The following is a 17,152-nucleotide window of genomic DNA, read 5'->3' on the forward strand; positions in this document are numbered from 1 at the left end:
TAAGGCCTTGAATAGCTTTATTGAAATTTTTATAAATAAAACATGCGCATTTCAAATGTAAACCCAAGTGAACTCAAGTGCAGACAATTTTTTAACCTCTGTCATGCAGGAGGCTAAGCTTACATTTAAAAAAACAGAAAGCAGCTTTAAAATACCAGGATGAAACACCAGCTTTTAATATCAAAGTATAAAGCAAAGCCATGTCCACAAACCTAATTTTTTTATCCTGGTCAAATGCAATTTTAAACTTTTAAATGCTAACATAAATAAATAATTTACCAAAATGTGCACTCACAGAGTGAACTTTATTTACAATACACAATTTATAACTTATTGTATTTGATTAGTTCAAGTGAAGATCATACTTTTTGCTTTTAACAATGGTGGGACTTCAGGTAGTAGATATGTGAAGTGGGCCTCCACACTTAGGGAGTTCCTGTCAAAGGCAGTATTGTATATGAATCAACAATACATTCTTCCAACTATATCAAAGGGAAAGCAGCAAATAAAAAAAAATGTTTCAAACTGTTACACTTATTTTTGGCATCCCAGACTTCTTGAACACAGTTAATTAAAATCCAATTCAAGGTATGTATGCTTTATCTACTTACTGTACAGGTTCTGACTCTTGAACATGCAAATGCCAAATCTTCTATAATAAAGTTACCTTTTTTGAGATAAGATGTAAGGCTATGGTGAATTCCACCAAGAACGCACATGAAAATTAACAGACCTACCTTTAAACCAGTTGCCCATTAACAATTTGAAGGCAAGTTATATGGAAAAGTCATCTAAGCTTGATGCACAGTCGTTACTATGAATACAGTATACTATTAAAAATCGGACCCTATTACACGGCATGTAGTTTGCAAAATTGCCAAACTACCAAAAATGGGGTGGGGTGGGGACTTTTACAGCACAATTAAAAATTTTGGACTGACACCAGATTAAAATTACGCACATCTTATAAGCAAGGTAACAGGAATTATGTTTACAAAGTAGATCCAACAAGCAATGAGGGATACTTACATTTAATTGAAAAATTCAATTCCTTAATGCAGCATGAAATCCAGAACCTGTTCCACAGCAGCAGTAAGATGAACATAATATTCTGGAAGTTTACTTATACCACAAAAGGTTAAAACACCTTTTCCAAGTTATTTTCTATCATGATTAAGTTGCTTTTTAATCAACGTTTATTTCAGGGATAAACTTGAAAATTTGGTGTTGCAAGAATACTGCTGCACTTATTAATTGGTCACATATACTAGGCAAATTGAAGTTTGTTACATGTATATGGACACACCTATCCAAAAATAAAGGCTTGGCAGTAATATTCTTGTGGTGTTACACAAAAACCAAATCCACAAATTGTTGATAATAACTCGCATCTGAAACAAAAAATCCATAATTCATCCAAACTGCAGCAGAAATTGTAAAGGGGTTTATTTGTGATTTCCTATACGTATATAGCTTGTGAATACAAGATTGTAAAGGTAATAGGAGACAAATTCTGTTAACGTTTTCATTGTGTTTCACTTCAAGTACTGCACAAGTTAAAATGTAATAAGGATTTACATTCTGTCATCTGAAATTTCCCATCTCAGATTTTATTTTTAATTTGGTGGGTAATTTCAATGCTTTAGTAGGTATCTCCCACAAGAAAGTTTTTCTCTGTATGGCTTCTAGGTCTTCCATTAGTTAGTGTGCATACAATTTTCATTCTCTATATCATTGTCATTCTCGTTACTGTCTTCATCACTCTCTAATGGGATGCCTGTGGCGGCAGAAGCACCTTGTTTAGTTTCCCGGTCAAGAGGAAAAAAGCCAGTTCCACTTATTGTGTCCTGTCTCTGGTAGAAGAGCACATATGCTGCTTTGGACTGCAAAATAAGGAACAACCAAGTTTTAGTATTATCTCCATTTTCATAGGTTGAAAAACAAGGGCCCAGAAAGCCGACAATGGTATTCACAGAAAGGATTCTGTATTTGTACTGTTTTTCACTACGGCACCCAAATTCATATTGGTATTTATGAACTAACATAATTAAACCTTTCCGCAACTGCTTTCTATTGAAGAACGTATTACTCATTTGGTAAGCCTTTCTAGATTTCCAAGGCTGTTCTTCAAGCCAAAGTACTAAGTACGTAACATTTTGGCATACTGCTATTTCAAATTACACTGTAAATCGGGGTGGGCAGACTTCAGGTTTGTGGGAGCTCTTTTGCTTTTTTTTATATATATATAACCAACCAAAGGCAACTTTTACTCAGAGTAGATTCACTGAAATGAGTGGACCTAAGTAATATCATGCCATTATTTGATAGGCCTACTGTGAGTAAAAATTGGTTGGATTCAACTCTCAGATTAAAAAAAAAATCATGGGACCAGAAATTTGTTCTGAGTTTAGAACAGAACTGAGCTTACAGTTCTTCCACACAAAAACCCGACTTTTGGTAATTCCCATTTCAGAAATGTAATGTGGGTGGGGAAGTTATTTTGTCATTGCCATTATTATGTTGAGAGTCAGAAATCCTTGCTCAGAAATCCACCAGGAGATCCGTATTTAACTCCTGATTATCCCTGTTGCAAATTATTTTCTTACTAAAATATATATGCAAGTCCATGTTACGTCTTGTTTCTAGGAAAATAAAATATACTTGCCACTATTTGTTCCTCAGATGCAGTGGACACGCTACTGTCATCAAAGTAGTACCATTTCCCATCATCTTTATTTTTTGCAAAAGCAGTGTCTAGGATAGGACAAGAATATTTTCCCTTAAAGTGCTAATAACAGGCCACAATAAAGAAATGTATTATCTTATGAACAAACTAAATTACTTACAATGCCCTCCACCCATTCCTCCATAGTGGTTTGAAACTGCAATCAAATTATAGCGGCAAGGCCCAGCATTTGGATTAATAAGGAATTCCGACATATCCAAATCACTGTTTCAAAGAAAGTATCTCATTAATTCTGGATTTATATTCAAGAACTGGTTGCAGGTTTTACATCTGATTTCAACACAACTGAGACAAAGCACTCACTCCAAACCTTATGCAAAGCAACAAATGTAGGTCTTTTAACTGGTACGTATTTTTCAAGGCATTTTCATACACACTTATATTTACTGGGCGTCCTTGTTAAAGAAGAAATGGGAGAAGCCAGCCTATTTAGTGGTTAGAGTGTCAGACCAGGACTAGAAAGAACAGCTAAATCAGGCATAGGCAAACTCTGACCCTCCAGATGTTGTTGAACTACAATTCCCATCATATCTAGCTAACAGGACCAGAGGTCAGGGATGATGGGAATTGTAGTCTCAAAACATCTGGAGGGCAGAGTTTGCCTATGCCTGAGCTAAATCCGTGATGCTCACTTGAGCCTATCTCAACAGGATGTTGTGAATATAAAATTGGGATCTGGAAGAGCAACGTATTCTACCTTGAGTTCTGTGGAAGATAGAAATATACTAAATAACTAAAATCAAGCAATCCTCAAATATTAACAGCTCATTCATGTAGAAAGCTTTTAAAGGGGCATTTTTACTCTAGGCAACACTATCAATAAGAACTTTCTTCCAAGCCTTACTGAAGTCACAATTGAAAATGTATTTAAGATTAGAATGATAGGACCGTACATTAATATCTGAGGAATTGTTTGGACAGAAACTAATTAGCAGGGTAGCCCACTGCTAGGAAAACACAGGGGTCATTTTTAATTTGGAGCAGTGAAGAGCAGGTTGTGCAACATCAATGAAAGCTATGTAACAGCACTGAAAATGTCTTAGCTGTAGTAACCTTGAGCGTAAGCAAGGCAAATGCAACTTATGCTAAGCAAATTATTCTTTTAGGGCACCTGGAAAATGCTTTGTTGTGTTCACAGTGAGTTAAGCCTGCATAATCAATAAATTAAATAAACAAATCAAAACAAAACAGAAAAAACTAAACTATTTAATTGTTGTTAAATATGGTTTTCTTACGTTATAGGGAAGTCAACCAAAGTATCCAACTTATCTCTCATGTATCTGCTGTAAGAAAAACGTTTTAAATGCACTACCAGTACTGGTGGCAGCGACCACAAGTCTAGTTTTTTGGTAGCTTGCTGATGTTCTTTACAATTTGGGCAATACCTACAAGAAAAACACATTTCAAGTCAAAGTTTTGCGTCACAGTCAAATTAAAACATCATGTAGTTAATGCTTCTCCATGACTGAGTAAAGCTCGTCTTGACAAATACGAAGGTATTCTTTAGATTGGGGACTGGCAACCTGTGGCACTCCAGATTCCATCCTGACAGAGGCTGGTGGGATTTGGGAGTCCAAGGACACATGTTCCACACACCGGCTTTAGGGCCTATACTTAATAAACTAAACATCTACTTATTTAAATTCATGATCCTAATTAACAGTGTGATCTGGAGAGATCCCCTGCTTCTGTTTCTTCTGAAGCCTATGCAAACGGAAGGCTTTACCACTCCTAATAGGGTTAACATAAAAGGTGATGGGTAAATGAATGACTAATCCTAGCTCTTCAGACATAAGTTATTTCTGGCCTGCATATTGGCTCTGCTCAACCTTCGCCAGCTGGTGCCTTCCAGATGTTTTGAAATACAACAACAACAACAACAACAACAACAACAACAACAACAACAACAATTTATTTATACCCCGCCCATCTGGCTGAGTTTCCCCAGCCACTCTGGGCGGCTCCCAATCAGTGTTAAAAACAGTACAGCGTTACATATTAAAAACTTCCCTGAACAACTCCTGTCAATCCCTGTAAATATGATGGGAGTCGTCCAAAACATATGAAAGGCATCAAGCTAGCAAAGGTTCCTCTAGCTCTTAAGCATATCTATACTGTCCAAGGCCTAAAAAACACACGGGGGAAGTTGCATTTATGACTGAAGTCTTTATGGATTTGAGTCACATATGCCCCTTTAGATATTTTCAATTTTTTTCTTAAGAAAAAGGAGAAGATTTAGGCTCATGTGTTTCTTGTCTCACTTCTCTCGCTAATGGAAGAAATATGTGGACCCATCTCTCCTAGCAAGAATTCTTTCAAAGTGTTAATTCTAACATGCAATATAGCACGCTTTCACTCGGCTTTGGTATACGTTTTAAAAAGAAAAGCCTGACTAGCTTTTCAGATACCTTTTAATTGAGTAACTTTTTAAAGAAATGTAACTGATATTATAGTTTGAAGTCTTGTCACAGAAGAAATATTTTACTCCACTTTATCCTAAATAGAACCCAATAAGGCAGACATGTATATACAAAGTTTTTTTTTTTTAAAATGTGATCCCACTGAGATCTGAACATGAAATTTTGCCAGTAGCTCTTAGAAACATTAAATAATCAATAACTTTTTTTGGGGGAAAAATTAATCATATAATTTTTTTAATCCCTTTAAAAAATGTTAAATTTTGTCACTTAAATTTAAATTTTAAAGTAAGTGCATCATGTGACATATCATATTAAAGCCCATGAAGAGATTGGTGTTTTTAGTTTTGACGTATCTCAATTCTAGGCTGAGCTTTTAAGGTCTTTCTGTAGTCTGGCAAGGCCAAAATTGTCAATTTCTAGAAATTTCAAACCCTCACAAACGGGACGAGATTTTTTTAAAAATAAAATTTTAGATTTAAACTGAGTTTTGATCAGTCAAAAAGTGTACAAAATGTTAAGAAAATTGAATGACACAAGATAAAAAAGTTGAATCACTTGATATGGAATGACCCTGGTAGGGGACCCCATACTTGAGGCTTAGCCCTCTTTAGAGCAGGACTTGAAACTGCAGCTGGGGTAAAATTTGAGCCTCTTGCATTGTCAGGGATACAATCTGATGAGTGCTGTGCAATCTCCCCCCTCTAGCCCCTTTCCTTCTACCCATTCACACTCATTAAGCTCTTACCATGGATCTTCAGCACCTAGCTTTTCCTTTGTTGTGAACAATTCAATGCAATCTTTTAATTTCACAAAGGGCTTTTTGGGAGGTCTATATTCCACGCTCTCATGTTTTTCAAAATCCTAAAGAGAAGTATTTCTTGCGTTAAGAGAACAAATAAAACAAAACTCATTTTAGTGATGTTGTCTTACTATAAAACAAGGTCTACAAGCTCCCAATTCTGGAAAAGCTAACCCAAATGGAAAACAAATTTTCCCTATATTGAACTATGCTAAATTATTTCGAAAGAATTTACCGTTCCCTAGGCTTGGTGTCCTTTTGCCCTGTTTTGGAATTTGTCTGATTTGGGGGGGGAGCATTTAGGACAACCCCCAAAATCAAATGATGGTGCAAAGTGATTTCTGCTGGTTTGGGTGAGAGGGAGCTTACTATGCTGGTACAGAAGGTGAAAGCAAAAAAGAGGGAAGAATCTTCTCTGCTACCAGATCAATAAGCTCCGTTCCCTGAAATCCTTTTGAGTTCTCAAGTTGTGGCCCCTGAGTTGGATGCCCCCAGTTACCCACCTCTGAACAGGGTGGCGAGTTAGGGATGGCCATTTCAGCCTACTTCTTAATTCAACCAGACTATTATTATTTTTTACAAAAAATCACATACCTCAGCAGCATTTTCATCGAAGAATCGCTTTTTATATTCGGGGTCCCAATCCAAAGCCAAGAAAGATCTTTCTAAACAGAAGAGTAGAAACCTCCTTTAAAAATGCTGTATTTATTTTAATGAATAATAATAATAATAATAATAATAATAATAATAGTCCTATAAGTACCAACCCAAACATATTAAGTGGCTTACATGAGTTTAAAAAAAAAGTTACTTCATGAATATTTTTGTTCTGCATTTGTTTTAATCACATATATAATTTTGTTGTTTATCCTTTTAGTACATTGCCCTGGGCTTTGTACCCGCTAGATACAATGTAGGCACTTAGTAGTACAGTCATCTCTAGATAGAATACTGTCTAAAAGGGCCAAGACTTGCTAACCGTTTGCCAAGTTTGTATACACACCCATCTGATATACTCTATCCAGTTTAGGTATCAATTGCAACCAAACTAAGACACAGTAGCCAAACCTCAGCTAACCATGTTTTGGGAATCTCTAGATTAGAGCTAATGTAATGTGTTAACGTTGTGATATAACGAGTTATATGCAAGACTGTCTTTGAAGACAGCTCAGAAACTACTTTTATTCTGTAATGTTTCTATTTTTAAAATGGTTTTTAATTTTTTCCCCAGTGTATGCTGCTCTTGGAATTTAATTGAAGGGTGGGACATAAATAATAATTGAAAAAAATGGTGCAAACCAACACAGGCAGCCTGAAAACTCGTGTCTCTTTTGGGAATGGACTTAAAAGAAGTTCTCAGGGGAGGTGGGGAAAGTCTCCTTGTGCCTTTTGATACCACTGACCATAGTATCTTTCTAGGCCAGGGGTTGTCAACCTGGTCCCTACCGCCCACCAGTGGGCATTTCAGGATTCTAGGTGGGCAGTAGGGGGTTCTACGGCACAAGCTGAATCCCCCTTCCATCGAGCACTGGTGGGTGGTAAGGAAATTTTACCATCAAGAAAGATGCATTAGTGGGCAGTAGGTATAAAAAGGTTGACCCCTGTTCTAGGCTGTCTTCCCAGAGTAGGACTTGGAGGCACAGTCTTAGGGTGATGGTGATCCTTGCTGGAGCCATTGGAAGACTACTGCTTCAACCCACAGAATAAGTTATTTGGACCACCTACAAGCACATGAACCTGCCCATGACTCAAAATCAAGTGTGGGAGGCCTGATCTCGCACCTTTCACTGTGCTCAAACAGCTTGGCAAGCACCTGATACAGGGCTTTTTCAGTAGCGGCCCCATACTTCAGAAGTTCCCTTACTCAAGAACCATGCTTGGCCCCATCCCTTGCGGGCTTTCTGTGGTCCCTAAAGACTTCCTTATTCCACCAAGCTTTTTATTTTATTTTACTGCTGGTTCTCTATTTTCAATTTTATCTCCATTTTATTATATGACGGTTTGATTTTTTTTTATCGTAATCAGCATTCAGGAGCTTGCCCCAAAACAAAGGATAAAAATAAACAGCAAAGCAACAAAATACACACAACATTTTAACAGGAAATGTTAACAACAGAATGGAGTAGAATCAAAGCTACCCCACTATAAAAAACAACAACTTACCATCTAGCCTAAGTTGCCTGTCATCAAATCTAATATGCCTGGTGTCATCTTTAACATAATTGATGTCAGTATTGCCTAAACTATTAAACTGGAATGTGAACAATCGCTTTTTGTGCCCTATAAGTTGATCCTTGCAGGAGTCCTCTGTGCATAATCCATTCTCGGAATCATTGTCCCCTCCAACAGAGTCTTCTGACTGGCTGTTTTCATTTTCAGAAGGAAGTTCCTGATCCTGGCTGGATTCATCATCTTGTTCGTCAGTTTCCATTTCACCTGGGATGGAGGATATAGCGGCACCGCCTGTCATTTACACAGAACGTTACACATCTCACATCATTGTGAATTTAGTTCTCCCTCTTGGTTCCTGCTTCAGTGGATCTCCCGCCCTTCCACCCTTTTTTCATACGTTTGACATCTTGGCCTTGCTATGGACCTTGGTTGGTCGCCTGTTGAGGGGGCCTGGTAGGAATTTTTCCACTTGGCAAATTGGCACCAGCCATGTGGTTTTCGCCTACCTCATAGCAATTGTCACAACTTTGTAGGGTTTGGCGGTTAGGCATTGGTAAAACCTGGTTTTTGGGAGGGCAGGTTGTGGCCATCACCTGGTCCTCCTCTTTAAGGGTATTCCGTTAAAGGGATCCAGGGCTGTGGATCTCATCCAAAGCCTGGGTATGGGCTAGGGCCATGCCACAACCCCATCTGGGACCCTAGGGGAGCTCTTAGTTGATGTACATCATCAGAGCTCCCCTTACTGGTGGTTGACCCTTACCGGACTACCTGTATGGCGGGCAGGAGTCAGATATAGTTGGTTCAATTCCAGTGCCTAAGCCAATGCCACTCATATTCTGCATTCTGTAACCAATAAAGTTGTGGCCTTAATTAGCCCATTAGCCCAAAATACTGGTGTCCATGTGTTTTATTATTCAACAAATGGGGGAGGGCTCAGGGCCTTGACACGCAAGAAATATGGACCCACCACAAGTGTTTTGTCTGTTTCTGTAATGTGGTTCCTGAGATCCAAAAGTGCTAGAGATTTAATGGGAGGTTTACAACAATCAAGGCAGGTTTCAGAGCACCTTTCAAAACTGAACCAAAGCTTTAGGCAGCTATTGATAATTCAGGTCTTACTTGGGGATCCTTCTTCATGAATTCCATTTGGGCCATTACCATTGATACCATTGTCCTTGCAGCACTGCAAGGATGCTTCGGTGTCTTCTGTTTCAGTAGAAGTTTTCACATATCGGCTGGAACACATCAATTGTTACACAATTTTTTAAAAAACATTTTTTTTAAAAAAAAAGTTTCATCATTTCCCCAAGTAACAAATAGTGAAACATCTTAAGACAAAACAAAACAAGGTGATGCACAATATAACTTTCCTCCCATCCTCCATGTGAGCAGTACTCCTCTTTCACGAAGCTGTGTAAGAGAACAATAACTGCTATTACTGTAGAAACACAAGCGGTTACTATACCAAGCTATCCTTCCGAAATATTTTACATTTATTCTAACTCGTTAGTGTATTTGCAAGGAAAAAAATTTAAAGGATCAGGCACAATTGTGACACTAATGGTTGTGCAACTATGGCCAAAGTCCAGGGCTCCACCCAAAACAATCCAAACAGCTTACATAATTATAGATGCCCCTTTTATTGTTCTTACTTTTAAAATATATCATTGTCTGCAAGAAAATGATGCTTATTCCCAAATAAACATGTTTAGCAGAGAAGCACTAGAAGCAACCTCCTTAAGCCATCATGAAGATTGGATTAAAGTGAATCTGCATATGCTCAGACTATTTACTTCTTTACTGTTTTTTGTTACCCCTCCCTGCCCCCTCTAACGTATCAGGAGTGTAATGAATGGTAAGCAGGGAGGATCAAAGGTCTTTTTCAATTGTGATCATCCCTGCTAGCTTTAGCTTTGTTCTGGCATCCAGGTGACCTAACACAGCCCTGAGTTTCCTTCATGGCGTCTAGGTTAGCAATGTCCAAATATGTGACATACATTCTTAGTGCAATTAGGAGTGCATTCCCAGCATTTCTCTTGTACGCTTACCACATTCTCAAAAGCAGAAGATTATACAGCTTATCTTCAGTATTGTTTCTAGGCACTGCTATAAGGAAAGGCTGACCAAAATGTGTGGAACCACTGTGGTGGCTGTAACCGCTGTGCCGAAACTTCTCCCTTAAACAAACTGGAATCACAATTTGCTCCGTATCTTCAGTTCTGTTGATGCCAATTTCAAATCTAAGGCAGAATACAGACCCACACAATTAAACATAGTGACATAAATCACACAATTTTGCCAAGCAGTCAATGAAGGAGCGTCTCCACCCCCATCGTTCAGCCCAGACACTGAGGTCCAGTGCTGAGGGTCTTCTGGCAGTTCCCTCATTGCGAGAAGTGAGGTTACAGGGAACCAGACAGAGGGCCTTCTCGGTAGTGGCGCCCGCCCTTTGGAACGCCCTCCCTTCAGATGTGAAGGAAATAAGTAGCTATCTTATCTTTAAAAGACATCTGAAGGCAGCCCTGTTTAGGGAAGTTTTTAATATCTAATGCTGTATTGTTTTTAACACTCGATTGGAAGACGCCCAGAGTGGCTGGGGAAACTCGGCCAGATGGATGGGGTATAAATAATAAATTATCATTATTATTATTTAGTAGACGAAACCACATGAAATTCATGACAAACAGAATACCATTTAGATTAAGTTCGTTTTCTACTTACACATAAATGTCATCACGCTCCATAATACTACTCAGATTTTCATCCATTGCAAATATCCTATGGAACCTATGATTGTATATATCAGTAACTATCATCTAAAAAAGAAACAGAATATGTATCACTTGAATTTGCTTAGGAAGTCAGACAACATTAAACATGATCTACATTTGTCCATTGAGCACCATACCTTATCTGCAGCCACCCCAGACAAAGTTGATAATGCTGTGCAGAGATCCTGTATATTTCCAATTTTTGGAACTACTACTTTATACTAAAAAATAAAATGCAAACAGTGTCATTAATAAGAAAGCGGAAAGGCAACTTAATATAACTTCCAACTTTATACATTGACGTGACTATGAGATTGGCTATGAGAAGGAAGAAGTGCCCTAAGAAACGTATCTAGCTGAGATTTGCCAGTATAAATAAAGCTGTTGTTTATGTATATATCTAAATTTCAAAGCGTCTAACTCCACACATGGAAAGGGAAAGAATTTTGATTAGAACCAAATGGTTCAAACTAGTGAGGAAATTTCATAGGATCCTATGAACAATCGGTTACTGGGCAACCACAGATTAAGCAGGCAAACCTATATTTAGCCAAACTAAGAGGCATCCGTGCTAAATGCCAAGTGCTGATTCTTACTTTCTTTTTAATATTCAAATTTTGGAATATTATTGGTTAAGCCAAACTCAGTTTTCTACTGTGGAAAACCAGAGATTCCAAAATAATCTCCACCTTTCCAGTTACCTAGAACTTGGTGCAACTAAGGTCTCCATATAGAAAGGATAGTTGATCTGCTATAAATCACCACATTATTTCCCCTTAAAAATACATTTTCATAGCCTATGAGCTCAGTTGACTTTGACATACTGAGGTAAGGGTCACCCAGAAGCCCAGGACACCAATCTCTGATAGCTTGTGTGTGTGTTGCATGGGACAACTGGAATGCTGCATTTTGGATGTAAGGAGCAGGCCATGTCCCATCTCAAAGCTGTCATCTTCCAACTTGCATTTTCTTTCTTGCCTTCCAAACACACCCAGCTCCTTTCCAGCCTGTAGTAAAGCATTGCCATCTTTCTTCGTTGTAGATTTCACTTATAAACAAGTGCTAACATCTACTAGATCATCTGACGATCACCCTTTTTTATTGCTTGTGTTTATGCATCCAACCTCATTGTGTGTCTATTTATAAATTCTGCCTCCTTGAGAAATTATATGTCAAACAAGTCAATTTAATTAACAAAAGCAGGTATTCATCAATGGAGAAAATAAACACACACGCACTTAGCTTGCACTATTTATAATGGTTGTATCTGGTGACTATGGCAGCAGAATTTTTTAATGCAGGCAAACGATGCAGGTTTGAGATACATACACACTGAACAACTACAATCAGTGTTTGAAACTCCCATTGCTCTAGGCGCATTTTGCAATAGGGAATTTCATTAGCACAAGCCATTTCTGAGCTCTGGGCCTATGATTTCAGATTAAAACTGAAGTGGAAGGAAAGGAGGACCTTTTTCTGCCTCCCCACTCCCAGCTCCTCTCTGAAGACTGGAGAAAAGACCCTCTTAAGATTATTAGGGGGGTGGGCAGGAGAAAGACTAGACCATGTGAAAAATGAACATAATATTTTCAGCTCTGTATTATTGTTATACAGAAAAGTGTGCCTATATGTTCCGTTGTTGCACCCATAACTTAGGTTTAAGGTGCCATTTAGCGCCTAGCTTTCATATCTCAGTTTCTAACACAGACTACGATCAACACAAGAATTGATTGGGCCCTAACAATAATCAAAAGGGGCCTGACTCAGAACACCTGCTACATTTCTTCTGTTCTTTTTCATAATATAAGCAGACCCATCAATTTCCTTTATCAGCTGCAAGATTTTTTGCTGTAATGTGCAACTATAATTAGTACATAGCTTCAAAACAGAAATCCATTGACACAAAATGCCAGGGATTAGAGAATAAAGTTAGAACAATTTAAACACTAAAAGCAAGGAAACAAAATATTGATCAAATGTTGCTTTCAAGGGCTTCATGAACTCTGCTGCTATTCAAGATAGTACAGGCAGAGTACACATGTCTACCATGAGGAACATGGAACGGTTACATAAGGCAGGTATATTTAATTCACCTGAAAGAAGCAAATTACAATTTATTCCCTAGTAGACCATGAAAGTCAGAACATGCGTAAATACTATACTTCTCACCTGCATAGGTTTGGCAAGCGGATCCATTCTAACTAAATAAACTTCCAAAGTGCGTTCTTTTTTCATGGGTAGTGGAAGAGTCAAGTAACAAAAGGGGTCAAATGTTACGGAGATCTTAGCACATTCTGGACAAACTAGGGTTGATTTAAAAAGTCCGTGGAATATATCTACAATGATGGAATCGTTTCTCTTCAAATGGTTCTCCCAAGCTTCTTCAGCAACCACCTAAGTAAAAGCAAATGTTTGAAATAATGTATTTTTCCGCCCCATGAACTGTTTTATAACACTTGAATGTATTGAACAGAGCATGGGTGTGCAATGATTAACACCAACTGACAGGGACCACATGAATTAGAAGGGCCAAGTTATTTTAAGCAAAGGGCATTAGAAAACACCATGAAAGGCAAGAATGGTAGGGCTTCCTCAAGTTAGCAGAAAGCTGGGTGTCAGGGAACTGACATCGGAGCTAGAGGCGGAGGGAAGGCTCTCAAATGATGCTGGAGAAGGGCCCAGCAGGGAGAGAGGCAGCTCCGCAGATGGGGAAGCAAATCAGCGCAACACCAGGGATATAGAGGGGCTGATGGGGGAATCGGCGAGAGGGCTCCAGGACTCTTCACCGGACACCAGCGGGGAGAGCTCGGGTCCTCCGCTACCCACGCCCACCCTGCGCAGAAGACTTCCACGCAGAGAGAGTAGGAGGAGACTGGGTGTCAAACAACTTTTATGTTGGAAAAGATTTAAGAAACGCCCGCTGACGGATTCTGCTAGCGACTGAGGCAGCCACGAAGTGAAGGGCTGCCCAGACTGAAAGGTTTAGCAAGGCAACAAAGCCTGGAGAGGCGGCAACTTACGCACAAGCAACCCATACACATTACACTGGGATATGGCATTTACCACCTCCCAATTATCTGGAGTTTTTAAAATGACAAACATCCAAATGTTTTTCATACATTTTTCATACATTTCATACATTTCTGAAGGAAATAAAACAGCTGCAGAGTAACCCAGACTTAGATTGTGTCTCTCTTCTATATTAAAGCCACTCTAATACTACTAAGAATGTAAGAGATACTGCTATCTTATCTAGCATTCCGTTCTCATAGTAGTCAACCAGATACCCTTGGAAAGCCCCCCCCCGCCCCCCAAACAGGACATGAGACTAGCGAAACAATACCACTGATTCATGATTCACAAGCAACTGGTATCCAGAGGAATACTGCCTTTGGTTCTGGAGGTTCTATAGTCATCATGACCATAGCACCTTAGTCTACTTGCTTTTTTATTTGTCTCTAAGTTGCTCTGGGAGCGGGACACAAATGCTTTAAGTAAGCAATTTCCTGTATAGGAATGTCAAGGTATTAAAAGGAAAGTCTTCAAGTATCAGTGGAAACTAGAGCCTTGGCTAAGATTTCTATTACAGTAATAAAACTACCAAATATTTTAAATGGAATTAGCCCTTCCGAAATACAGTGGTACCTCGGGTTACAAACGCTTCAGGTTACAAACTCCGCTCACCCAGAAGTAGTACCTTGGGTTGAGAACTTTGCCTCAGGATGAGAATGGAAATCGTGCGCCGGCGGCGCAGCAGCAGGCCCCATTAGCAAAAATGCGCCTCAGGTTAAGAACGGTTTTGGGTTAACAACAGACCTCTGGAATTAAGTAAGTTCGTAAACCGAGGTACCACTGTAACTTAATGCCCCCCTAAGCAGCCTGCCACTAACCTATAGGTTTCAATTTCTACTCTCTTGGTTAAATTCATCTACAGTCATACCTTGGTTTTCGAACAGCTTAGTTCACGAACAACTCGGAACTTGAACATCGCAAGCCCAGAAGTAGGTGTTCCAGTTTGTGAACTTTGCCTTGGAAGCCGAACATCCAGCGCGGCTTCCAATTGGCTGCAGAACGCTTCTGTAGCCAATTGGAAGTTGCGCCTTGGCTTCCGAATGTTTTGGAAGTCGGACAGACTTCCGGAACACGTTCTGTTCTAAAACCAAGGTACAACTGTACTGGCAAGCACTCCTTTGTGGAGTTCACAGCTTGCTTGTTCTTTAACAAGATCACTCAAAGCTTAACTTATGTCCAGCTGGTTCGCTTTTGTCTATCAACAAAGTAAAAGTCACAACTGTGAAAAGCGGCAACTGCCTTTTTTGAAAAATCAATAGTATACACATTCTGCTTCAGTTTCATTAGTTCATTTTAATTACCTTTGAGAGTTTAAGTAATTGTCTGAGTTTGGTGACAGCAATATAGTACAGTGGTACCTCGGGTTAAGTACTTAATTCGTTCCGGAGGTCCGTTCTTAACCTGAAACTGTTCTTAACCTGAAGCACCACTTTAGCTAATGGGGTCTCCTGCTGCCGCCGCACCGCCGGAGCACGATTTCTGTTCTCATCCTGAAGCAAAGTTCTTAACCTGAGGTACTATTTCTGGGTTAGCGGAGTCTTTAAACTGAAGCATATGTAACCTGAAGCGTATGTAACCTGAGGTACCACTGTATGCCTCTTTGAGTTCTATTCCAAATTTCAGCTGCTTATGGGTTGACAATATATTTTTATATACTTTTGGATTAATATTCTAAATATATTGCAATGAAATCAACATTTACCTTATCAGGCCTACCATCAGCATCTTTTAATTGAATATAAGGCTTTTTCCTAATACGATTCAAGTCTTCATGTAGGCCGTCAAGAAGAAAGGCTAGAAGTTCTTGGCAATCTTGTTGCTGATATCCAGAAAACTGTGGTGCGAATCGTCCTACCTGTGTCTAGAGATAACACCACAAGATTACTATGCTGGTGCCACTTGACATGATGTAACTGAGCTTTAAGAACAGATGGTAAAATATATATTCTCTCTTGCATAGTTTCTTAAAATACACTATTGAAGTAGTGTGCAGTAGGACTTGGGGGCAAGGAAAGGGGATTGCTGTTGACTATAGGAATTATTTCCCCTCTGAGATTAAGAGTCTCATCGCTACCAACTGAGCTACAGATAGAACAGAAATTATTATGGCTAGATATAAGTGTCTAGAGAAAGACATGAGAGCAACAACAGAATTAAAACATTTTAAATGTATTTCAGTGTCCATTGATTCATTTAAAAAATAATAATAAAGAAAACATTCAATTAATACATTTCCACTTTTTAACAGTCTCACTCTATTGCAAAGTCATATACCATCTATAAACACAAATCTGAACATACCAGGACCTACTTCTTACCTTAAATGCTCTTGGAGTGACATAACTGTATTTTCCTGACCACATCTGTTTAATGAGCTCTGCATAAGATTTTGCAATTTCACCCCGCATTCCTAAAGGATTGTCAAAATTCAGCTCTTCTTGATACTTATCATTGAGGAAGTATTCTGTGAGTGGAGGGGTGTTGCTCAGACACTGTAAACAAATGTAAATGAAATACTATGTATACAAGACAGGCCTAGCCATTTAATTCCAACCTCGGTTTTTATGGTTTCCTATCAAGTCCCCATTTCTTTTTCACACTCGTCACATAGCACTACAAAGGTATTATGTAAGCTTAACGAGGCAACTGGTTTTCCAAAGCCTATAGTTTATCATTGCTCATATAACTAAATAAATTTAGCAGGATTCCAGCTATGTTTTTGTCTGCCAATAGCTATTCTGTATAAAAGAGTTTAAAGAATGCACAACAATAGAATCGGAAACATGGCATTTACCTATATAAATTCAACTTTGGGTTCTTGATATTATTCTACGAGCAACTCTTTTTTATCATTTAAAAACCCTTTCCAACCTAATAAGCACACTGAAACATCTACCTGAATTGCCGAGTTCATGAAACATGTATTTCCCAAGTTACTTAGGCCACAGAGGCCAGGCTGTTCATTGTGCCTTCCTGGCTCTGAGTAGTCATAATTCTTATAAGCAGTGTATGAGGGGAGGCAATAATTTGAGTTTTTCACACTGGAAGAAAACAGAACAGTTCACAATGTAATTGCATTATCTGTAGCTATGATGTATATGTATAATTGTACATTTACATAGTAAAATACAAATAAATGGCTGTCTAGATTAAGTAAATACTGTTTGTGTAG

General features: G+C 38.7%; 1 protein-coding gene across 5 annotated transcripts in view; it reads right to left on the reverse strand.

Moving 5' to 3' along the window:
- The window catches only part of USP15 (ubiquitin specific peptidase 15), a 52,165-nt gene continuing 35,013 nt past the window's right edge, over nt 1–17,152 (reverse strand). For 3 of the 5 annotated variants that reach the window (XM_083463396.1, XM_083463394.1, XM_083463397.1), the window contains 15 exons: nt 16,877–17,021; nt 16,299–16,472; nt 15,683–15,841; nt 13,078–13,302; nt 11,046–11,129; nt 10,859–10,953; nt 10,186–10,377; nt 9,257–9,372; nt 8,129–8,401; nt 6,560–6,630; nt 5,912–6,027; nt 3,982–4,131; nt 2,847–2,950; nt 2,666–2,754; nt 1–1,883 (listed from right to left, as the gene is read on the reverse strand). In XM_083463396.1, the coding sequence (XP_083319522.1) occupies nt 1,698–1,883; nt 2,666–2,754; nt 2,847–2,950; nt 3,982–4,131; nt 5,912–6,027; nt 6,560–6,630; nt 8,129–8,401; nt 9,257–9,372; nt 10,186–10,377; nt 10,859–10,953; nt 11,046–11,129; nt 13,078–13,302; nt 15,683–15,841; nt 16,299–16,472; nt 16,877–17,021 (2,179 nt within the window). In that variant the 3' untranslated portion in view covers nt 1–1,697. Of the gene's footprint in view, nt 1,884–2,665; nt 2,755–2,846; nt 2,951–3,981; nt 4,132–5,911; nt 6,028–6,559; nt 6,631–8,128; nt 8,429–9,256; nt 9,373–10,185; nt 10,378–10,858; nt 10,954–11,045; nt 11,130–13,077; nt 13,303–15,682; nt 15,842–16,298; nt 16,473–16,876; nt 17,022–17,152 lie in introns of all 5 variants that reach the window. The other 2 variants (XM_083463395.1, XM_083463393.1) reach the window with 1 other exon arrangement.

The sequence above is a fragment of the Podarcis liolepis genome (assembly GCF_965112155.1).
Source record: "Podarcis liolepis genome assembly, chromosome: 10".
Lineage (NCBI taxonomy): Eukaryota > Metazoa > Chordata > Lepidosauria > Squamata > Lacertidae > Podarcis > Podarcis liolepis.